At 39.2% G+C, this 24,377-nt stretch overlaps 1 protein-coding gene across 9 annotated transcripts in view; it reads left to right on the top strand.

Moving 5' to 3' along the window:
• LOC121504586 (FH2 domain-containing protein 1-like) overlaps positions 1–23,626 on the top strand; it is a 46,249-nt gene extending 22,623 nt beyond the window's left edge. For 4 of the 9 annotated variants that reach the window (XM_041779499.1, XM_041779497.1, XM_041779494.1 and 1 more), the window contains 14 exons: positions 2,304–2,419; positions 3,185–3,624; positions 5,342–5,512; positions 5,662–5,723; positions 10,981–11,083; positions 11,456–11,541; positions 12,909–13,009; positions 14,682–14,752; positions 15,057–15,164; positions 18,102–18,172; positions 18,265–18,382; positions 18,483–18,647; positions 18,790–18,885; positions 18,972–23,626. In XM_041779499.1, the coding sequence (XP_041635433.1) occupies positions 3,307–3,624; positions 5,342–5,512; positions 5,662–5,723; positions 10,981–11,083; positions 11,456–11,541; positions 12,909–13,009; positions 14,682–14,752; positions 15,057–15,164; positions 18,102–18,172; positions 18,265–18,382; positions 18,483–18,647; positions 18,790–18,885; positions 18,972–21,320 (3,819 nt within the window). In that variant the 5' untranslated portion in view covers positions 2,304–2,419; positions 3,185–3,306 and the 3' untranslated portion in view covers positions 21,321–23,626. Of the gene's footprint in view, positions 1–870; positions 2,173–2,303; positions 2,420–3,184; positions 3,625–5,341; positions 5,513–5,661; positions 5,724–10,980; positions 11,084–11,455; positions 11,542–12,908; positions 13,010–14,681; positions 14,753–15,056; positions 15,165–18,101; positions 18,173–18,264; positions 18,383–18,482; positions 18,648–18,789; positions 18,886–18,971 lie in introns of those variants that run through there. The other 5 variants (XM_041779495.1, XM_041779502.1, XM_041779498.1 and 2 more) reach the window with 3 other exon arrangements.
• The last annotated feature ends 751 nt before the right edge of the window (positions 23,627–24,377 follow it).

The following is a 24,377-nucleotide window of genomic DNA, read 5'->3' as shown; positions in this document are numbered from 1 at the left end:
TAAAAGCTAAAGGTTGCATAACAAACTGCAAAAAGAGATTAGATACTGGTTAATATGGTAGATATTAGAAGTGGAAAAAAATGTTGCAATAATGGGTTATAACCGGTGAAAATGGGTAAATAAAATGGCAAAAATTGTCATAAAGTGGCAAAAGTTAGTGGCAAATGCATATAAAGATGCAAGAAAGTGGCATAAATTGCTTAAGAATGGCATCAATTGATAAAAAAGAAGTGGCAAACAGTGGCCAAAGTGGGCAAAAATGGGTTCTAAGTGGTGAAAATGGGTATAAAATGTATTAAGTTAGGTAAGCTGCAATAATGGTTGTAAAATGGGCTCAAAGTTGACAAAAACTGTTAAAGGAAATTAGAGGTGGCAAAAATTTTTTGTAAGTAGTGAAAATGGGTAAAAAAGACATAAATTGGCAAATTGACCTAAATGGGCTCAAAGTGGCATAAAATTGGTTATAAGTGGCAAAAAGTGGCTAAAATGGGCTAAAAACAACAACAACTGGAATGGCTGTCTGAGGTGGCAGACCCATGCCTAAGCAGCGCCACTGAGGAAGTCACGCTCCCATTGATTACTATGGTGTTCAAAATTTCAAAGTCAGACAAAAAACAAACGGGTGGGCGGAGCATCACCAAAATTGAATCGATTCTTTCCTGTCACTATCCCAATATCCCCTGAAAGTTTGGTGAAGATCCGACTTTCCGTTCTCGAGTTATCTTGTACACATACAAACAAACAAACAAACAAACAAAGATAGGGAACCCTTTTTATAACCCCCTGCCGATTTCATCGGCGGGGGTAAAAAGAATCTTAGATGGGTTAAAAGTGCCAAAATATGGTAAAACCGGGTTAAAAGTTGCACAATTTAACAATTTCAAAATCAGACCCAGTTATAGCTTGACACACTTTTCTTCTCTACAATATGGGAACTGTTAGCCAGGATGATAGCACTGATCCAACACACATGCATGCAAAATTCTATGGGCAGGCCTGAATAGTGGAAGGGAATCACAAGTTTACTCATGGCAGAGGATGATACGATACAACACAATACATGGCTGACACAGTACTATACAAAATAAGCTTAATAACGATGACAATAAGAGTATAGTACATATTTTATAGTGTAGTATGATCTGATAACACATAGTTATGTTGAGGGCCAATTTGGCATCCCAAGGTTTTTAAATTTACAAGTTTTCATTAAAAAACAGACATCAGCTGCTTTAAGAGTTTGTGTCCATTTCTAGCAGCAGCACCACTGCATGTGTTTAAAGGTAACAATATAGAATACAATGATAATGTCATTGCCCCCTTGTTTATCATGAATTAACTGAGATTAACCACTTTTTTTGGAAAGTTTAGTTCAGTTTCATTATCTACACCCAGACCTGATTACTGCCAGACCTGCTGAATCCAGAAATCCCTTAAATAGAATCTGTCTGACCAAGTGAAGTAGGCTAAAGATCTCCAACACATCATGGAGCCATCTAAAGAAATTCGAGAACAGATGAGAAACAAAGTCATTGACATCTGAAAAGGGTTAAAAAGCCATTTCTAAGGTGACACTGAGAGCCATTATCCACAAATGGAGAAAACCTGGAACAGTGGAGAACCTTCCCAGGGGTGGTGGGCCTGAGCACATCGACGACTCATCCAGATGGTCCCAAAGATCCCAGAACAACATCTAAAGACCTGCAAGATTCAATGACTCAGTTGTCAGAGTTCAACCATAAGAAAGAGACTGGACAACAATGGCATCATGGGAGAGTTCCAAGGCCAGAACCACTGCTGACAAAAAAGGACTCAAAGGCCTGACTCACATTTGACTAAAAACATCCTGATGATCACTAAAACTTTTGGGAGAATATTCTGGGCTGACCAGAAGTTGAACTTCCTGTTACAGCTGGAGTAAAAACTAACACAGCATTTGATAAAAAGATCATCATGCCAACAGTCAAACATGGTGGTGATAGTGTGACGGTCTGGGGCTGCTTTGCTGCTTTAGGACCTGGACCTGGAACCATAAATTCTGCTGTCTACTTGAACCTGATTGAGATGCTGTGGCATGACCTTAAACAGGCCCCCCTGGCTCTAGCTCTGGATTTTCTGCTTCTCTATCTCTTAAGTGATTCTTAAGGCAATATCTTTTACTCAGGATGCAAAGTAGGCTAGACAAGGAATTTACATTTAAATATTGATCAACATGACATGTTTTATCTGACATCTGGGTTACGTTTTATGGTCATGATACTCTCTGGCATTAACCTTTAAAGAAATGTGCTTTTTTTTCTTAGTTCTTGAATTCGCTCGTTTAGTCAGAGTCCAGACAGAGAGCTGACGAGCTCTTTAGCAGCAGGCGTGCTCACTGCCAGGTGAGACTCAGGATGTTTGAGGACAAGGTGTGAATCAGGTTTGTGGATCAGAGTTTTATATGAGTACACGTGTGATAGAGGATCAGGATAAAGAAACTCCACGTTTGACTGTTCAGAGAAAACAAACACATTAATTATAAGGAATGAAAAGAGCTAACAGCTCAGCTGAAAAGTAAATGTTTAACATCCAGGTTTAAATATTTTATTTACTTTTAATTTATTAATTGTGACATACATGCTAAAGCTTCATGAATAAAACAGAAATCAGGAGCTTTATCTAGTCACAACACACTTCCTCCTCTGATATGAGTGTTATATTGGAATTAAATGTTTGAAATGTTTTATTTTAGTCCTTTAAACAGACTTTATATTTTTTTATACGGCCAGTACTGCTCTTTACATCTGATAGAGGCAGATTTATTTATATTATAAAATATGTTATATATATTTTAAAATATATGTTGTATATATCTGAAGAATTGTTCATATCTGCCTGTAACGATATCATGCAGGTAACATCACTAATTTTGAAAGCAGTTTGGTAAAAACTTTAGGTTTTATATTTTTTATACTACATAATATTTGCATATTTTGAGTTGAGAAATAAACGCTCCTAAACTGACTCACCAAATCATATGGTACTACATGTGTGAAATTATAATAAAGGAGAGGCTGAGAAAGGAGCGGACACACGTAAACACTGAGGCATAATCCTGATAACGGGGATACCAAACAACTTTTTAACGTCTTTTTTTTTTTTCTCTCTCTCTCTTTTAACTCTCTGACCGTCGACCCAACAACAGCTCTGGATGCTCCTGAAGTGATGACTGACCTCCCTCGCCATCACCACACCTGCCATCATGGTTACCCATCAGCTCGGTGACCAAACTATCTGCCATCATCCCCCATCCAATCAACTGCAGGAATGCATGTGATGGGCAGCGTCTCCCCTGCCAATGAGAGGGAGGGTTTCTCCCTGCAGGAGGAAGGCGCCGCCGTGGCCGTTCCAACATCTCCTCTTGCTGCACCTCATCCTACATCGTCTTCATTTTCTGGTATCAACCGGACCAGACCGACGCCCCCTGCTCCCCCTCCTCCTCCACCTCCACCCCCACCACCTCCTCTTCTTCCTCCTCCACCTCCCTTGCTGCCCCTGCTCCCTGGGCTGGGAAACCCTGCAGAAGGCCTGAGGAAGAAGAAAAGAGTGAGGAGTTTCTTTTGGAAGACAATCCCAGAGGATCAGGTAGAGTTAAAGCTCAGTAAATTCAGTCACATTTTCAGTTTATAAAATCCTCTTGTGATAACTTTATTTGTATAGTAGTTTTTAAAACCAGGGTTTACAACATGCTTGGACATGTGCAGAAACAAACAGAAGAAGAAAGCAACAGAACCCAAAGAACAAGAAAACAACACAACCAACAGTGAAACAAATCCTGAGAGCAGGAGATCCCAAAGTGAAAATGTTACCCAAACGCCATAAGAACCCAGACATCATGAGTGATCATAAGTATCCAGAAATCATATTATAGAAACCCATGGGACCCCAGAAACATTATTGAGACCAAGAGGACCAAAGATTTAAGAGAACACAACCATTAAAAGAAACCTAAACAGATAAAACAATAAGCAGAGATGAAAAACAGAGAAAGGAGGATAGAATATAGAAGTGATAAAATGGTATTAAAGAAGGGAAGTGATACACAATAACAACAATAAGAATGGTTTAAACAGTTATATAAAATGGGAAGAACATTGATCTCAATATTCTGACTTTTTTCCCTCAGAATTCTGATATCAAGGTCAGAATTTGGAGATTAAATTCAGAAGTCTGAGAAAAAAATCTGAATTCTGATATCACACTAATTAAGATCAAAGTCAGAAGTCTAAAATAAAAGTTAGAATCATGTTCAAAGTCAGATTTCTGAGATCAATGTTAGAATTCAGGGTAAAATATCAGAAAGTTGAGATCAAAGTAAGAATTCGAAGAAATAAATATTACAATTTTGATATCAGTCAGTATTCTAATATATAGGTAAGTCTGAGGAAAAAAAACAGTATTCTCATATATAACTAAAATCAAAGTCTGAATTTTTAGATCAAATCCAGAAATTGGATTATTTCTCAGATTTCTGATTTTTTTTAATAGAACTTGATGGAAAACTTCTCTCAAAGACTTTTTTTTCAGTCAGAATTCTAACCTTTATCTCCAAATTCTAAATTTGATCTCAGAATGATTTTTTTACCCTAGAATTTGTTTTTTTTCTCATAATTAGAAAAAAGTTCAAATAAAACAAATCAGTGGCCCTTATTCTCTTCTGTAAATTCATTTACTTCCAATCAGAAAAAATCCAAAATCATGTGCATCACTACTGAAAACATGAAAGCTTTGAAATACATAGGCAATAGAAGCAAGAAAAGAAAAAAACAATAAAAATTGTACAATTTATAGGAATGGAAAAAAAGCAAAAACATAAAGACAATCACAAATAAATTAAAGCCAAAAGGGTGAGGTGGTAATATGAGTTTAATCTGGAATGAATGGTATAAAAAAGAATAAAAGGAAATAAGACAGGGTTAAAAAATTTTATGAAGTGTAAAAAAGGAACTAAGAAGACAACATCAAGTGAAAGCGAGACTAAAAATTAGTTTCTAGAAGTGGCAGGTTGATCCAAAGTCGAGGGCCCCTGTTGGAGAGTCCTTATCACCTTCAGTTTTAAGTCTCGACTTTGGAACAACCAGGGCGCCCTACCTGAGGACCTGAGGCTGCAAACTAGCTCATGAGGGGTTAAAAATGCTGATACAAAGCTTAAAAGTTATGGGTAAAATTCTTCAAATCAGTTCTAAAACTAAAAGAAAGGTGATATAAAGCTGCTAGAATTGGGGTGATGTGGTCTGTTAGAACCAGTCGGACTTAAACCCTCCCTGAAACCTCTCTGTCTGTTTTTGGTCACCTGCTGCAGGTGAAGGGGCGGGCTAACCTGTGGACTCAGGGTCAGGTGCAGCAGCAGTTCCAGATCGACGTCCAGACCATCGAGGAGCTCTTTGGTCAGAACGACTGTCAGTCAAATGCCAAGGCCACGCCCACCAGGGGAGGGAAGACCAGGAGCTCCTTCAGGGAAGCCAAAGAGGAGGTGTGTGCATTTGTGTGACATGCAGGTTGGCGTGTGCTGCTGTTTGTTAAAGGTGTGTCCGGGCAGTTTCCACCTGGGCTCTGACCTCACACCGACACCTGTTCACCTTCTCTCTCTCCCGTCTGTCGCTCTCTCTCTCTCTCAACCAGGTCACTATTCTGGACCCTAAGCGAGTCATGAACATTGGGATTTTCCTCAAACAGTTCAAGAGGTAAATCTCTCGGCTGAGATTTTCCATTGTTGTCTGAAGCTGTGCAAAATGTTAAGTAAATATTTAACCATAAAAACGCTCCCTTTGAAACGTTAAAATACCTACAAAGGAATATTTTTATTTCTTTTATCCAGCTTTTGACCCTACAGACACATTTACACATGATTAAAAAGGTTTCTTATAACGTTTATTTATTAGATATTAAACAGGCTGATTTTACAAATATCAAACATGCAGGTAAATTCAACAACAGGTATGGCTTCACTCTCTATTCAAACACCACAGAAAAGTTTGATGAAAACATGAACCTAGTGGTCTTTGACCCCACTCTGTGATTCACCTGGTCTTTTGCTTCATAGCTGAGTTGCTGTTGTTCCTAAACGCTGCCCCTTTTAATAATATCATATAATATCTGAGCTCTTCAGAATGACACATTTAAGATCACAGATGTTTGAGTCTGCATGGTTAGGTGATGATTTGAACAGCTCTGACTGAGACACCTCTACTGTATCTCCTCTGTGATGAAGAACAGAAAGTCTGTCAGAAAAGGTGGAGGAGCGTGGCTGTGTGATGGCGTGATGTGTCTCCTCGCCCTCATGCAAGGGTATTATGGGTAAACAAATGAGGCCATGCTGGCATGTGGCATGTGGCTGGTTCAAATGTATTGTACAGTGTCAAACAGCATCTGCTCCAGAACTTTGACACCTAACATGAAAAGTTTATATGGACTGATGGAAATAATACGTCTAATGCAGTTTTATGAAAAGGTGATAAAAGAACAGCCATTAAAGGTACAAAATATCAAAAAAAAACAAAAAAAAACGTGAATAGTTACCTCGAGAAGATTTAAAACAAAAAATGACACAAAGACAACAGTGAGACAGAAAAAACACCCCTTAAAAGATTTAAACTGACAGAGAGGGAACTCTTCAGTGTCACACTGAGAGGTAAAAAAAACTCAAAATGAGGAGACACAACCAGGAAAATGCAAAACAAATGCAAAGCCTCATGAAACAACCAAGAGATGCAAACCAACAATACAGAGAAAAGGAAGCTTTAGAGTGTTTAAATGTTCTTATAACAACAAAAAAGAGCTGCATTACAACAAAAAACACCCAAAGGATCTATGAAACCAAGGCCGCCCAGGGATAAAGGGGAAAGCTCTCTGGGGGTCCATGGAGGTCAGCAAAACCATGGTCCATTGTAAAGTTTAGCTGTATATATAAAATCCATCACAGTCACTTTTATCAGAGCAACAAAATTCATTATTTATTTATTTATGCTGTAGAACACCATAGCCATTTCAAAAATGTACACCAGAATGAAACAGAATTACATTTTTTGTCAATGATAACGATGTGAATAGGCACACAGAACTAAACCTTTAGGGAAGTAATGTCAGACATCAAAACCAATATATGATGTGAACTAACATCAGGAAGCCAGGGAATACAATAGAAGAAGCTAAAACAACTTCAATGGAAAATAATTCAAAAATTGTGAAAAGAGATGTAAGAAAATGGGTTAAAAGTGGCAACAAATGGTAACCTTGCAAAGCAGCTGGATATGCCTGTTTCCGTGTTTCTCAGTGGCGAATCCATCTTCCAAAGCTCCTGCCTGAATTGTTTGGGCCCGGGTTAGAAAGTGACAGGGCCAATCAGCGTCGAGGGGCAGTACTTTCAGGCACAGCGGAGTCGTGACAAAAGCAAGCAGCGACAAGAGGCCAGTGTAATCATGGCGGAAGAGATTAGCGTGGATGCTGCTAAAGCGTTTTATCAGAACTTAATGACATTTCTTCATTAAAAGAAGAACAAAGAACAGCAGTGAGTTGTTTTCTTTTCAAAAACAACAAAAGTTGAGTACTTACATGTCTATAGTTGTCCCGGTTTGCGTTATTCCTCAGTAGCTGAGCACATGCAGCTTGATAGCGGCTACGTCACATCTTCTGTTGCTCTGATTGGCCCATAGAGATGTGACAGACAGAACGTTCATCCAATCACACTCTGAGTTTTTTTCAAAAGCTCTGCCCTTTCCCAAACGCTTAGTATTGAAGGTTTTCCAGATAGATGTGTGAAACAAATCCATCTGCCAGGTCCATCTGGCAACAAATGGTGAAAAGAAGTGAAAAGTAACAAAAAAGTGGAGACAATAGATTTAGAATGTCAATAAATGGTGAAAAGTGGCAAAAAAGTGACAAAATTGGCAAGAAGTTTCCAAAAAAGAGTCAGAAATGGCTATAATACGGCAACTAAGGGTGAAAAGAGGCAAAAAGTAACAAAAAAGTGGTAAAAAGTTGCAAAAATGGGTTAAAAGAGACAAAATGGGAAAAAGTTTTAAAGATGTGGCAAAACTAGGTTTTAAGAGGTATAAGAAGTGGCAAAAATAGCTGAGAGATGGCAAAAAATTGTCATTAAAGGGCAAAAGATGGCAAAAATAGGTGAAAAGTGGCAAAAAAACAAGCATATATATGTGGAAACTTGCAAAAAAAAAAGGGAAAGTAGCAGCAAAAATGGGCCACAAGAGGAAAAAATGCAAACAGGGAAAAAATTTTGCATAAATAGGCAACAAGTAGCAAAAATTAGCAACAAATGACAAAAAGTAGCAAAAAAAGAGGTATAAATAGGCAAAAAAGTGTCAAAATAGTGTCAAAAATGGGTTAACTGTGGCAACAGGGGTTTAAAAAAGTTCAAAAGAAGCAGCAAAAATAGGAGACAGGTGGCTAAAATGTGGCAACAAAGGGTGGAAAGTGGCAAAAAAAAAAAATGGAAAAAATAAGTCATAAGTGGCAAAAAAGTAGCAAAAATGATTTTTAAGTGGCAAAAGAAGTGGCAAAAATTAGTTAAAAAAACAAACAAACATGGAAATAATGTGTAAAAAAGGGGGGAAAAATTGGTAAAAACTGACAAAAAAAGGGAATATACTAGTAACAGGCAAAAAATGGTAAAATGAGGCACAAAAAAAGCTGTAAAGTGGATTAAAGGTGGCTACATGGGTTGAAAATGTGATGTGATTTACCAATTTCAAATTCAGAACCCAATAAGAGTTTCACACACTCTTTAAAATGAGGAAACTGTTAGCCGGGATGCTAGCAACAATGCTACTGATCCTACACACGTGCACTGAAATCATCAGTAAATCACAAAAATTAATTGTGTAGATTTTCCTCCTTATATGTGTCTGTTGAGCGCCCCTGAGTAAGAGAGAGTCCTGTCTGTTAATGTTGTGGTGTTGCTTCAGTCTGTTCACACACAGTGCTTTCCAAACACGCTGAGAGACATACAGGCATGAGGGACGAACATGTGTGAAACAGAAACAAACACTGATCTGCAATAATCTCATAACCCAACAACTACCGATCTCCTCCACAGTATTTACAAACACATTTATCAGGGAATTCTGCTTACAAAAGAAAAGTGGGAATAGGAAATGAATGTTACTGAAGTGGAGAAGGGAGAGAAGAGTGTGAAAGCGGATGTATAATAGCGAGCAGTCTAACCTGGAAATAATTCAACTGGAAAGTGAAGACAAGAGATTTTAAGATGCCTTGAAGTAGTGAAATATGGTAGAAATAAAACCAATCTATGTTGGAGGATTTGCAGACGGATCGGAAATTTTTGAGAACGCCCAAAACTTTCTGGACAGAAATCCAGTCCATTCTGAATGTTGACCTACCACTGGATCCATTGTTTTATATCAGCTTTAATCACTAACGGGGCTATGGATGAAGAAAAACTTTAACTATTACATATTTTTCAACTGGTAGTGAGAAAAACGATAATGTTAAACCACTGCCGCCCACCTTTCAACAATGGAGAGGGAGGTTAAAGAAAGTGTTTTTGATGGAGGAGATAGCAGCTGAGCTCCATGTGAGAATAGAGGAGTATTTAGCCTTATGGGCTCCTGTCATTGCCTACCTTAGATTATCAGCAAAGGGAGAATAAAGGGTTTGGTAATAAGGATGTTTGCCTGTGTTCCTAAGTAGCCCCTTTCTTATTTCTTTTTATATGTGTTTAGGTTTATTTATGTGTACTAGGGCCCAAACCATATGGGTTTTTGGGGGTTGATGAATTCAGATAACCGATATATTGGCCAATTAAATTTCACATCATGTCTAGTCAAACAGTCATATTCCCTGCACTTTACCAGTGAAAATACAAGTGTTCACACTGACGTCTAACAGTCGACTTTTGAGGAGGCAGACCTCTATAGTGGGGCGACCTCGACTGTGGCGCAGGAAGTGTTGGCCTAACCATTATTGGGTTTTTCCTTAGTTTGAAGTGTTTTGAAATAAAATTTATCCCCCTCAGTTAACTTTATGAATTCTGCTGTTGTGACACTTTTTCTTAATGTGGAAAAGTCAAAAGTTGTGAATATCATTTTTTAACTGGGTTTTTTTCCAATCCACTTTATTAATACAGCACATTTTACAAACCATTATGTTTACTTAAGTGCTGCACAGTGACTAAACATAAATAAAACATAAAACCCCAGTGGACATAGAACATCATAAAATACTCTAAAAATTAAAGTAACTACAGTGCTTAAAAACACACAAAAACATTAAAAAGAACCCCAAACAAAAGCAAGTAAAGGAAAAAAACACACAGGAAATCCCACAAATTTAATGCTGAGTTAAAAGCCAAGGAATGAAAATAAATTTTAAGACAGGATTTAAAAGTAGGAAAGGTGGGGGACATTCTGATTTCCAAAGGAAGCTCATTCACAATTCAGGTGCTACAGCAGAAAACACTCCATCACCTCAGGTTACTGATGGAGACTTTGACACAACAAGACAGAGCTGATCAGCAGATCTGAAGAAGAAGAATCTTGACAGTAAACTTTTGAAATTCAAAAAATGTACTTGGGATCCATTTAAGGATTTAAAAACAATTATGTTTTAAAATAGATTTTAACAAGGACAGGGGGCCAGTGGACAATCCTCCTTAATTCACGAAAAACTCTCTTTCTGTGGTTAGGTTTAAGTCATAATCTTTGAGCTACTTAAAGTCCCTTATTTTCCTTCAAAATAAAAGATCTGTATTCAAACAGGAAGTTTTAATTATAGATTAAAGACAGTACAAAAATCCAACATGAAACAAAAACAATTTAAATGCAGAATAGAGGAATTCAAAGATGAGAAGAGAAAAATTCTGAGATATATCAGGATTAAAAATTTGTAATTGTCTGACAGCCCTACTTAAAATGAATCTTTCCTGGCAAGAAAGTTTAGCTATTTTAATACCTCTTCTTCCTCCAGGTCCAATCAGATGATAGTCGATGATATTCAACATGGTAACAGTGAGGTGTTTGGGGCAGAGCCTCTGAGAGAGCTGCTGAAACTGCTGCCAGAAACAGACGAGGTGAGACACAGAGATACACAATCACATCCTCTGAGTCAGTCAGACTTTGGATTAGTCTCAGGTAGTGAAATGTGAATTATTTATCAATTCCTGCTCCAGCCTGCAGGGGTGCTGTTGAGCATGTTTGTTAAAGTCATAAAGAAAAAGTTGTCAAAATTAATCAGTGTGATTTCAGCATGATTTGACTTAACTGCAAGCACAACTAAGAGAACATCATAGAAACGTCCTCTTAAAGCTGGACAGTCCTCGACTGGTTAAATATAATCACAACAAAAGTCCTACTAAATACATACACACATGAAACCACACACAGGGACATTAAAGGTGTCTTTCTTTTGTTTATCTTTTTTTTTTTTTTTTTCACTCCTGAAGGTTGAGAAGCTGAAAAGGTACCGGGGCGACATTTCTAAGCTCTCATTGGCTGATTCGTTTGTGTACCTGCTGATTCAGCTGCCCAGGTGAGAGGCTGTGTTCAACTCTCCATCTTTCCACATATGTAGTTCTTTAAGAGGCAACTATTGAGCAATTTTGGGGGGCAAAAGTCAGACTATTTCAAGAGACAAAGGGATTATATTTTTGGTTACATTTAATTTTAGTGGGCCTTAAAAACAGAGTAATTACCTAGTAATTTAAGAGTAATTACATAGACTGATTTAGACTTAGACAGATTTTATTGTCATTCAGTATGCAGCAGGTGTATACAGAACGAGATTTCGTTTGCATAGGCTTCCGTTTACAGATTCAAGTACAGTGCAAATATATGTGCAAGAAAACATATATATAAAAGGTGCAGGAAGATATGGTAAAGGTGCTAGTATGATAGTATGATAGAATGATTGTCTAGTCATTTCTCAAGAATAAGGTGGTAATTACCTAAAAATAACTTGGTATTTTACCAAGTAATAACTAGAAAATATGGCAATATTTAGTATTTACCTAGTAAAAATCTGCCATTTATCAAACTATTCATCATAATGTGGCAATTCTCTGGTGGTTTGTTAACCAGTAATTTATGATAAATAAGACAAACAGTTGCCTTTGAATTTTGAAGAGGGGAATTACAAAACTACCTGTTTATTCAGAGAATTATTGTGCAGCCTTAGTTTAATCTCTCTAATATTGTATTGGTTTAAATATAGCTTGATTCAGTGCCTGTGATTGTTAAAAATACATAAAATGAGGGACGTTACAATATAATTACATGCTCTGTTTTTTTTTTTTGTTTTGTTTTTTTTTGTCATGTGTCCCTGAGTTTTATTATTTATTGTGACCTGTGCTGCTGACCTCTTGAGCAGGTCACCCTTGTAAAAGAGATCTCGATCTCAGTGAGTCTTTACCTGGTTAAATAAAAGTTAAATAAAAAAAAATGAATAAATAAATTGCAATATAGTTTTTATTTTGATTATTAATCCCTTCTTTGAATATTAAAAAATCTCCTAGTTCTTCTGAATTTTTTCTCACACATTTGGCTTTTAAAATTGCCGCTTATGTGGCTCCTCAAAGAATAAAGTCTTTTAAAAAGAGAGAGGGGGGTTTCTTCCAGAACTGATGGGTTTAAAGCTTTCAGAGTCAGCAGCAGATGGTGAAGAGAGAGAAAACGCTGATGGGAAATAAAGCTAATGGAAAATGTTCTCTTCATGTGGAGAAAACTCACTGCCTTACATCCAAACACTGCACTTTGGTTCACTTTGACTTGCATTTTAAGGGGAGTTAATATTTGTTTTGATCGTTGCGCATCAAACATAAAAGGGACAGAGCTCAATAAAAACAACACAGAAGAGAAATAATGAGCTAGAAAGTGTCTGATATGGATTTTTCTCTCTAGTTACTCGGTGCGTATCGAGTCCATGTTGTTGAAAGAGGAGTTTCCTGGAGCATGTGAAGCCATGAAACGAGACCTGAAGATCCTTCGCTCTGCTACCAAAGGTAAAAAAAACATCATCAGACCTTTATTTGAACTCAAGATCAGTGAGTTGACATGCTTTATTTACAATCGTATCAAGTCAGACTACAGAAATAAAAGACAAAGCAATATAAAAAAAACAGAAGGAAAGGTTGAAATGGTACAAGACTGAAATTTTAAAATATATTTTGGATGGATAAAAGGATGTTTAGCACTGTGGTCGAGTTTTATGGGTTCTGAGACATAATGTCGTCTTGTTTTAACACTGGTGCAAAAACACTGCAGCTCTTGCATGGGAGGAACATTAGCTTATAGCATCACCACTGTGCATCAAATCAAACCAAACATGGTGCCTTTGACATTGATATGTCTAGGTTGATACGTCCACATCCACCCGTTTTCATCACTTTTTCCCACCAGTTTTATCAGTTAAATTCCCTTTTTGTAACTTAAAACCCATTTTATACTTTTATACGCCTTGCACAGACTGGTGGGCACTTTGAATTTTGTTGTACATGTTACAATGACAATAAAGCTATTCTATTCTATTCTATTCTATTCTTCTATTCTATTTTTTTGTCCATTTTAAACCCTTTCCACCACTTTTTTTCTGCCTATTTTTCCCACTTTTAAACCGAATCTTGCCATTCTCTGCCTATTGTTGGCTCTGTTGACACATTATTGCCACTATTAACCCCTTTTACCACTTTTTATGCCACATTTTACAATTTGATATGCCCATTTTTGCAAGTTTCTTACTTTTTCTGCCTCCGCTAACCCTTTTTTTTTACCAGTTTATATTAATTTTCATCCCAAATTTCCACCTTTTTTTCCACTTTCTAACCCAACTTCAAACTTTTAACTTTCTAACTCAAGCTCTACTCAGCTTTTACCAATTCTGTTAAAACTGTATTGTAAAAACATTAGAAAACTATTAATGATAGCATTGATAAGGACTTGGCTCAATAAATAAACCAAATTCAACAATGAAATGGAAAGAAACCGTGGTGTGTGTTATCTAGAGGGTGAAATGACGGTTTAAAACTGAACTGATGGTTTATATTGAGCTGATTAGAAGAGGAGTTACTGCACTTACCAGTCCAAACAGTGAACAACAGTCAGAACACTGCTTTTTTACCAGGCAGTATTATCTTCCTTATGAATAAGCACAGACTGCATCTAGTAGCATGAGCTGACACTACAAAAGCATTTTAAACTCTGGTGTTATTGGGTTTCTTCTTTTCATGAGATAAGAGAAAAATTAAACCCCACCAGAGTTATCCTTTGAAATGTCATCTTCTCTGCCGTTTCTCTTGATTAGGTCTTAATAATAAATGCAAATGAAGCCATCAGCTCAAACAACCTGCAGAGAATCATCCATCATCGGTCTCCTCCCCTCGCACCGCTGCAGTCTAACACTTTGGGTATTTTTAGCAGCATGTGTGAGAACTTGATAACAGCCTGAATTTGCTAACAAACCCTCCATACGCTAACACCACCTCTGACAGCACTCACACTCTGTGATGCCTTCAGGGACTCCCGGATTATAACCTCCTCTTTTTTACAGCGTATGAAGATGTGTCCCTCTTCCACTACCTTTAATCTTTCTCCACATGATGATTCAAGCAGAGGACGTCTGTTTTGTTTGTTTGTTTGTGCACTGATGCAAATAAAGACTTCCTCTTCCTCCTCCAGAGTTAATGTATTGTGAGGAGCTCCATGCTGTTCTCCACCTGGTGCTGCAGGCCGGAAACATCCTCAACGCTGTGAGTGAAAAAGACCGCATCCGTGAATAATTAGACGAGAAACGGAGAGGGAGGATAGGAAACAAGACCACAGACTGATCTGTTAACCCAGACACAAGCATTTTCCTTCTTTTATTCCACATTCGATCAGCTCTTTTTGCTCATAATAGCGTTTAAATGGAGAAAAACACTTTTAGAAATGCTTTATCATTAGACACCCTTACATGGTTAGCATCTTTTTAAATTTGATATCACTCCTATAGTTTTAGATGTTAAAGTATTCCTAAATCAACATGATGAACATAGCTATTTGTTCTTCTTTCAGGGAGGTTATGCAGGAAACGCAGTGGGCTTCAAGCTGTCCTCTCTGCTGTCTCTGGCTGACACAAAAGCCAACAAACCTGGCATGAACCTGCTCCACTTTGTCGCTCTGGTCAGTAACCTGTCTGTGCTCTTCTTCTGTGAAAGCAGTGTCCCCTTTGTTTTTTTATTTTTGGAACGCTGAGTAGTGAGAGCTGAAGAAGAGCAGACTCTAAAGGCTTGTACACTGCCTCATCTGGAAGTAAAATAACTCAAAAGGACATATCTGAGCGCTGACTCTTCAGATTTTTCATAATAGGTTTCAATGTTGAGTGGTGCCAGCCACATTTCAGGCCGGACCAGCTAACAAATACAATAAAGAAGAGTACTTTGGGAAAAGGTGGAAGTTTTTGCAGAAAGATTGGGCTATTTTTTATTTTTTTACATTGTTAGCCTGCCATGGCATTGGGACAGACTACAATGTAGGAGCTGGGCGGGGATCAAACAGGAACTAAACTCCTGTTGAATGGTCGCGGAGGCTGATGTGAGGCTGCACTATCAAATGGATGTATTTTTAAAGTCCATTATAAACCAAAGGACAAGTGGGAATACTTTGGTAGTAGGGAAGGATGAATCGTTCAAAATATACATTTATATTTCTATACCTAGAGGAAGCATAAGGTATAGTCTGTCACCTCTTAGTTAGAAGGTCGAAGGTTTGATCCCCAGCTCCTTGGAATGAAAATGAAGCCTGATTTGCTCATGATACATTTAGAAGTAGCTGCAAATGTAGCAATTAAAGTGGGCCGCGCACTACACAATAATCGTGCTAATTGTCAGGCTGAATCCTCCCCTCTGACCAAAGTCAGCAAAATGTTCTTAAAAATTATCCTGTGTGAATTTTTCCCACTCTGACCTGATAGGAGGCAATCCAACCTAAAATCGTAATTATTAAATCATGTTCAATATTTACATCCTGTTGTGTGTGGCTAGCACCGAGGACAGACAAGCAGACATGGAACGGAGCAATAGCCAATCAGAAAGCAGAACAACCAAAGGAGGAAGTAAAGCAAAAACACAGCCATGGCAATGAAAGTAAACAAGAAGCATGAAAGTCAGAAGGACAATGTGTGCTGTAAAAGAGACCACAGAGGATCTGACAAGAGAGGGAACTGGACCAAAATAGACAAATGCAATGGGCTTAGCATGTAGCTAATAGCTAACCACATTAGCTACATCAATCTAAAGTCACATTTCACCCCTCAAGGTTTGGGGTTTTGAGAGTGGAGACCAGGCTGAGACTGCACCCATAATCACTGATTTTTGGCACAGAGGGCGTAGTGCAGGGGTGTCCGGACTATGGCCCAAGGGCCAAACACAGCCCACTGTCCATTTTTGACTGGCCCTCAGAAAATTCTTGATATAAAATGAAACATGGCCCACATTTGATCATGAAGATTGTGCTTGATTGTATTGAACTTTGTAGTTTCAGCACAAAGCAGTGCTACCATGTCAATTGGGTAAACAAACATTTTGACAAAAATGTATTCTTCTGTTTTTTTTGGGACTTATTTGGGACAACACTGTAAAGAGTGGACACATTTGCAACCAAAATCATAACAATATCTTGATTAATAACTCTGATAGATTACTGCTGCAAATAGCACTACCAGTAACATTTCAGGGTTGGAGCCAGTGGTAGCCAGGGCCCAACAGGGCCTCCTGAAACCTGATTGGCCTCCTAAAATCCTGAAAATGATTGTCTATTTACCTTATCAGTTGTTAACTATTTAGACATACTCCATAACATAGCATATCTTAGCATATTAGATTGGTTTTATTGTTTAAATATCCTCATGGTGAGGAATGTAAAAGTGGCCCTACCGTCCTTATTTTTTTTCTGTATGTGGCCCTTAGTGGAAAAAGTTTGGGCACCCCTGGCCAAGTGGTTTAAGGCAGTGTTTCCCAACCATTTTACCCTGGAGCCCTCCCTACATGTACCTAAGAAAAGCGGAGCCCCCCCAGGACCCAAAAGAGAAGAAAAGGTGGCACACTGCCACCAAAAATCAACACAGATTGTAATTGTGTCACTGATAAAACCCTAAAAAGGCCAATGCATACTTTTATTATCAAAAGACCTTCGTATAAACTACTTAACTGTTTTATCATGGTTTTAGTCAATGTTTGCAAATCTAATTTGGTAGCCTCAGAGCAGACGAAGCCTCACAACCCCACCCAGCCCCCCACCCACCCCCCAACCCACCCCAAGATCTTTGGGAGCCAATGATGTAAGGCGTACCCCATGTATTTGGGTGGCCTGAGTTCGAATCCAGCCTGTGGCACTTTCCGGCATGTCTCCCGCTCTCTTGTCCCTGTTTCCAACTCTATCCACTGTCCTCTATCAATAAAGGCACAAAAAGCCCCAAAATAAATCTTTTCAAAAACCAGTGATTATTAGTCCCAGAGTGTATCACATTGTGAAAATCGATTAAGACTTTAAAAGTACAATGTTCCGGGACGGATAAATTCAAATTTGGTTAAAACCTCTTTCAACCTCAGAGACTTAACTGAATTTGAACGCCATATGGTGTCGGTTTAACCCACTCCATAGCCTTTGGCTCACTTTGCCCCGTAGCTACCAGTTTCAGCAATTCAGCCGGATCTTTATCAAAGTGATTTACATGGTTTCATACATTAGTAAATCATGTTAAATGCATTTTTTATACCTAGTTGAATTTTAATTTACTGTGAAAGGTAAAAAACTATTTTGGGTAAAAAAAAAATTTTAACACTTCTCCTCTTTACTTCTCTCCAACACTACTTCCTGAATTCATGATTCATGATCACATGACAAAACCTAAGCACAGATACAGCTGATGGGCAAACTTACCCACATCTTACCCCTCTCTCCCCTAGAAATGCAAGCTCAAGTCCATTTACCAAGGTAGAATGACTATCCAGACTACACCCTTATTCTTTCCTGATCTGGATTTTGACCTCTTAAGATTTAACTTTAAGTTTTCAGTAAAATGGCAAACAAGAGGAGGATTAATTCTTGTTTTCCCTTCAGGAAGCCCAAAAGAAAGACAACAGGCTGTTGGAGTTTCCTCTGAAGTTGAGTCATGTTCAGCCTGCAGCAAGGTCAGATAGAAAATGCATTTATAAAGTCTAAAACAAAGACGAAATTATCGAATATATGTGCTTGCATTGTTCGGATTTTATTTTTCTTGTAGGATCTCTTTGGAAACGCTCGACACTGACCTCCAATGGCTGACATCTCGCACACATGCCGTAGAGGAAAACGTCCAGAGAGACACAGAGCTGCTGCAGCAGCTGGACGACTTCCTCCAGGTAAGGCAAGGATGCAGATACTCTATCAAATTTAAAGGGCTAATATTATCCTCCCTGTTAGCATAAAGAAATACTTGAACTTGTTTGTTTTGTACATCAGTCAGCCACCTCGTCTTTGTGCTCGCTGCGCTACAGTCGGCAGCAGCTGAAGAAGGAAGGCAGTGAACTGATCGACTTCTTCTGTGAAGACAGAGAAACGTTCAGACTGGACGACTGCTTCAGCATCTTCCACACCTTCTGCTCCAGGTTCACTGATGCTGTCAAGGTGAAGCACACGCAGATTCAGATTTGAACATTAACTAGAGACAGAGTTTATGTATACGCCTTCTTACGTGAAAGCACTAATACCATCTTGTAAAGTTCAAGCGGCAGTTGTATAAAATAGATCATTGTCTTTCCTTTTGAAGGAGAACATGGAGAGGGAGGCTAAGGAGGCGGCACGTCGGCGGCGGATCCAGGAGCTTGAAGAGCAGAAAAGGCACTCCTGGGCTGGGGGTGAGGAGGTGCGATGACAAACCAAACACTAAAATGCAAATACACTTTAAGTTCTTCTCTAGGTCTAAATTACCTCTACATGGCTCTGTTGTAGGTTGGCGGAGCCTTTGGATTAAGGTGCAGTAGCGAGACAGATATGTCGGTTGCCATGTCGAGACACAGCGAGGCCGGACTGCTGGTGGAGCTCCTGACCCGCCCACGTTCACCCAACACTCTGGGACATTCTGGGAGCCTACGGCGCTCAAGAAACTCTCCATCCACCTCGCCGTCTATAGCAGCAGAACGTGAACTGAGCACGCTCCTGATGATGGGGACTACTGACAACAAAGTGACCCAACAGAGGGCTTTTCAATCAGCCTCGCCTGACGTTACAAGTCCAGGACTTTCGCCTAAGCTTCGCCCACACAGTCCAAGACTAAGGACAAGCAGCTTCCCCCAGAACCAGCAGCCTCAAGTGCAAACTTCCTCCTCACCTCCCAAGATAATTTTGAGTGCAAACCATGCAACCGCCTCTTACCTCAGCAACAATGCTACCCCGCCTCGATTAAACACCATCAACCCCATAACTAACAATACAGTTACACCTACCTCTGATGCTAACCAGCAGTCCTACAGCAAAGACGGACTCTGCTCCAGTTTGAGCGGCCAGGGATCTCCCCCAGATCATCGAACTCGATCTGGTTTGAGAGGGGATTTAGGAAGAAATAGGAAAGATGATCAGGACATTACTGGACCACTCACCAGTGGTGACAAGAAGTTTCAATCCAGCATGTCTGTGGTTGTTGAGAAATGCATGCTGGTGCCTGAGCTTAAAGTGTTTGAAAAGGTGACCAGCAAGAATGATAAGCCTTCCACCAGTCACCTACAGGAGGATTTGGTAGTCACTGATCTAGAGGTAGAAGACAAATCCAAAGTTGAAAAAGCACAGAATGACCTTAAGATTGCAGAAGAATCTGATATGCAAAGAGAGGAAGAGGATCGCGAAGAAGACAAGGTGATGGTGTGGTGTGTGACCAGTGTGTGTGAGGCTGCCAGCGAGCTCTCAAACACTGACAAACACACAGAAACTGAGAGGGATCAGCATAGGAGTGACAATCAGGGAGGAGGTCAGCAAGCTTCCTCTTCTCCTGCCAATGGCATGCCTTTAAAACCTCAACTGGCCAATGAGAAGCAAGTGCCTGAACCCATCAGTAGCCAACCGGTGCCTGTTTCACGCTGTGACAACCCATCACTTCAAGACACCTCCCCAAGATGGCGCCCAGCAGAGTCTCCATCAGCCAGTGAACTGCCTGCTCTCACCATAGATGCCTGCGAGAAAGTTGAAGAACCAGCCAATCAAGCTTCCCCCGATGATGAGAGAGAATCCGAGACAGTCCAAGACGCATCACTGGAGGACGAAAGCAGATCTGAGAGTGGTTCTTGTCATGCAACCAATGAAGAAACAGAGGTAGAGCTTTCTGCTAAAGACAAGGCACAACAATCTTCCAAACAATCCACCAAGAACCCCTCTACCTCTAAGTCTCAGTCAGGTGGGAGTAAACCTGCAGCCAACTCTCTCACTAATAAGTACAAACCAGTCCGCACCCTCACCAATTCAGAGAACCAGGGCATGAGGCGGGTAGTTCCTATCTCAAGAACCAGCCGAAGTACTCCATCTCAGGGCAAACGTCCCGAGAAGCCTGGAACTCAGCAAGGTTCGGCAAGCGCTGCAGCACCTGCTGGTCTGAAGGTCTCCAATGTCAACAGTGCATCTGTCAAACGAGGAGAGAGGCCGCTGACTGCTCCTTCATCCCGACGCTCCAGCATCCCCAAGGATCCCAAGGAACAGAAGGTCCCAGGTATTCAGGCATCCTCTAGAGAGCAGAGCCAGGACTTGCAGAGGAAGCCATCCATCCGGAAGCCTGTAGCAAAACCCAAACCCCAACCTGAGGAGAAGATTTGCCGCTCCACACTAAGGGCACTTGCTCAAGGAGGAGGGGGCAGCGTTAGTGCCCCGGCTACTCCTATGCACAAAGCAGGTACCTCTTCATCCGCACTTCCAAGTTTTGCTCGAAGCACCGCCTCTTCTTCTTTCAGAAGGACTCATAGCACCTTTACGCCTCCTGCCCCTCCTCATTCATCCCACTCTGGTTCTGATGCCTCCCCAAAACCTTCCCCCAAGACCACCTCCTTCTCCACCGTGACCCTACCTGGCACCTCCTCCCCTTTTACCCGAACAGGCTCTTTGAGAGTCTCGACAACCCCCAAACCCTCAGATCCACCCAACAGTTCCACCTCATCCCCGCTGACAAGGTCACAGAGCATCAGGATGACTCATCGCTCCTCCCCCCACGACTCCCTTATTCCCCCTAGAGGCCACAGACGGAATGACAGTGGCACATTCTCTGACAAGTCAAGTCATTCTAGGGACTCTAGCAAATCCACCAGGCCAAACTGGAGATAGCAGGACATATCTGAGACCGAGAGGTCTCCCATTCCTCGTTTTTACATGAAGAGGGGACATTGGAGGAAACGTTTCAAAATGTAACACAGACTCCTGCTGATGAAGGAAGGAAAGGAAGCTTTCCTGAGCAAAAAACAGCTTTTATTGTTGAGAGCGTGGAAAGGGTAAATGAAGCACAGACACTGTTGAGTTAAGGAGAGTTAAGTCTAACATTAAGATAATTTTTTCCCCCAAGTGTAAACTCTGCTGCTGGTAGAAGCATGTTCTCTATTTGACGACACTACATCAAAAAGGAAATCCATTTGTTTTGGAGGGTCTGAATGCCAATAAGTACACAACAATTTGGAACAGCTCCAGTAGATTGCCAAGGACCAAAGCTATGCCATGGGCTGTAGTAGTCACAACCTTATCCTGTGACAACCTAAAGGGAAGGATCCCACAGAGACAGTTGTTTAAGAGTTAGGCTGGCTGCAAACCAGACAACCCAGTAGACCCAGTAGTACTAAGAATGCACTGGTGTAATAATACAGGAGTTAAAAAGCACATGCCTTTATTTGAATGTGCTCTAAATATTATTACGACTGCAACTGAATAGCGACAGTGAAGTCTTTTGCACACCAAGTTCAATTTTTTTAGCCCAAACTGTTAAACAGTTGTCAGTTGGGTTTTTACTCTGATAAGAAAAGTTGTGTCCATCATTATTTTGTTTTTGAGCCAGTTTGAGCTGCTTATTTTTGTGTCTGTCCAAGTTATTTTAGAGAATTGTTGACTGTTCAGAGCAGTGACTGCAGCTCCCTCTCGTCTCTCCCATGCACCATACCATCCCTCTAAGCAGTGTTGTGCCCATTCTGTGGATTTCAACTTCGGATGAGAATAGATAGATGACAAAAGCCGTAAAACCACAGAAATAAAGTCTGAACTAAAACGATGCGCTCTGTCCTTTTGACACAGCACCATGACAGACACACTTGTGCAAATAACTGATAACTATGATTGGTTAGTCAGATTATTTTTTCTTTCTTCATTGTCACTACTTTGTGGCTCTATTATGTCTGGAACTGCAGTTTTCACAATGAACACAAAATAAACATCTTAAATGCAGTGTGTAGTTTCTGTGCATCTGAATAAATATGAACTTAGTGTGCAAAGACCTCAGTGCATTGAATTAGTCTTCCTTTTTGATAATGAGGACTTCTGCCCCACCAAACCAACTGTCCCTGTCTTAACCTCCTGAAACCTGAGCTTTTGTTCAAATGCATTAGTAGCTTCTCCCACTTGTATGGGAAAAGTACGACCTGATAACAAATAATTCACTAAAATGTAATTAATATGAACATGAAAATGAAAGTTGTGGTCATTGTTTGTTTGTTGAAGGCTTTTTACAACTGCCAGTGGATTCAAGTCGGCTTAAGCTCAAGTCACATCAAAAAATTAAGTCATTGGGATTTTCTGTTCGCCATGAAACAGGAGGTTTTATTTTTCCAGTCTTAAAACACTCCTAGAGTCATGAATATTTGCATGAAACTTTTAAATGAGAAAAGCAGCGGGCTGATATCAATTTAGGACAATATAAAAGGTTCATCTTAAAGAAATTGCCTAAATTTATATGAAAATTCTTACACATATTTTCAGTATCCCAAAAAAAGTAACCCCAAAATTTCTACAAAATGTCCCCAAATTTTTCAGTGAAACTCAGTAAAACTTTTATTCTTCTTTAGAAATAATCAAACCTGACAAACAATGAAACCAGCATTCAGATATTACATGGTGATGGTCCAAGCACAAATAAAGACTGTGCTTGGACCATCACCATGTAGTTGTAGTATTAGCTACTTTCAGATATGAAAAAAAGATGAAAACTATCCACATTAAAACCTTTATAATGAAATGTGCCATTTCTGAATTATGTCATGCAATTTGAGTGACTGGTTGTTTCCTGTTTTTTTGATTGAAATCACTAAATTTAAAGTCTTAATTCCTTTTTGATTCTGCACCTTTAACTTCACTAACCAACATGAAGAATCTTTGTACATGAGGACTGATTTAAGTAGACATTTTTATCATGATTGTTGTATTTTGAAAGATTAGATTGATAAATAAATCAGAGAAACATTAATCAATGAGAAAATAACTTTGACAAAGAGATGTTTAAGGAGTCTCTGATTGAAACATGGTTGTTTGACTCGCTGGGAAAAGTCTGCAGTGCCAAGTTTGTTCATATGAGGATATTTGATATTTCTGTATCTATATTTATGTACATGTATGCATTAATACTTGATAAATATTATCTATATACTAATAAATAAAGTGTTACTCCTCATAAACGCTCTTATCTCCTCATTATTATTTAAAAATGTTTGATTTCTGTTTGTGGTTCCAGATCGTGCTCCACTAGTTTTAACTGTTCCTCTGGCGCCACCGTGTGGTTGAAGAGGGAAATGTTGACCCGTCACATGTCAGTTATAAATCAGCTTCTCAACCAAAAAGAACCTGCTGAAAAAGATATGGGGAAAAAGAAAGTGCTTTTTCATTTATACATAATATGAAAAAATAAAGTAATGAAATGAAAAATGCAACGCTTTTATACAATGACAGATGTAGCATTTAATAATGTAATAACTGATGTAACAACATACATAACTTTTTGGTTAGATGTATTTCCGGGACACTTTTTTTTGTTTGTTTGTTTTAATTTAACATCTTTATTAACAAAATAAGTATTCAACAACAAAGACACACAGAAAACATATAACAGCCAGGGGTTAAACAAAAACATTCAGATCGGAGCATATATTCAAGGTTTTGATTGCTTTTGCTTTTTGATTGTCAGATTTATCTATAAGCTGTATGAACTGTTCAACATCTTTGAGAAAGAAGATAAAGTTGGGGTTTTTTGTTGCTATATTTGCATTTGTGGATGAAAAATTTGGCCAAAATAATTAAAACGTTTATAAGAAAAAAAAAAACATTTCTTCATTCTTCGACCTTTTGTAAAAACAGAATACAACATTTTCCCACGACAATCAAAGTCCTTAAAAAACATAATAACGCGGAGCT

Source organism: Cheilinus undulatus, linkage group 22 (assembly GCF_018320785.1).
Source record: "Cheilinus undulatus linkage group 22, ASM1832078v1, whole genome shotgun sequence".
NCBI lineage: Eukaryota > Metazoa > Chordata > Actinopteri > Labriformes > Labridae > Cheilinus > Cheilinus undulatus.
Note: the sequence above shows the minus strand (reverse complement) of the source record. Positions and strands in the feature narration are given on the sequence as shown.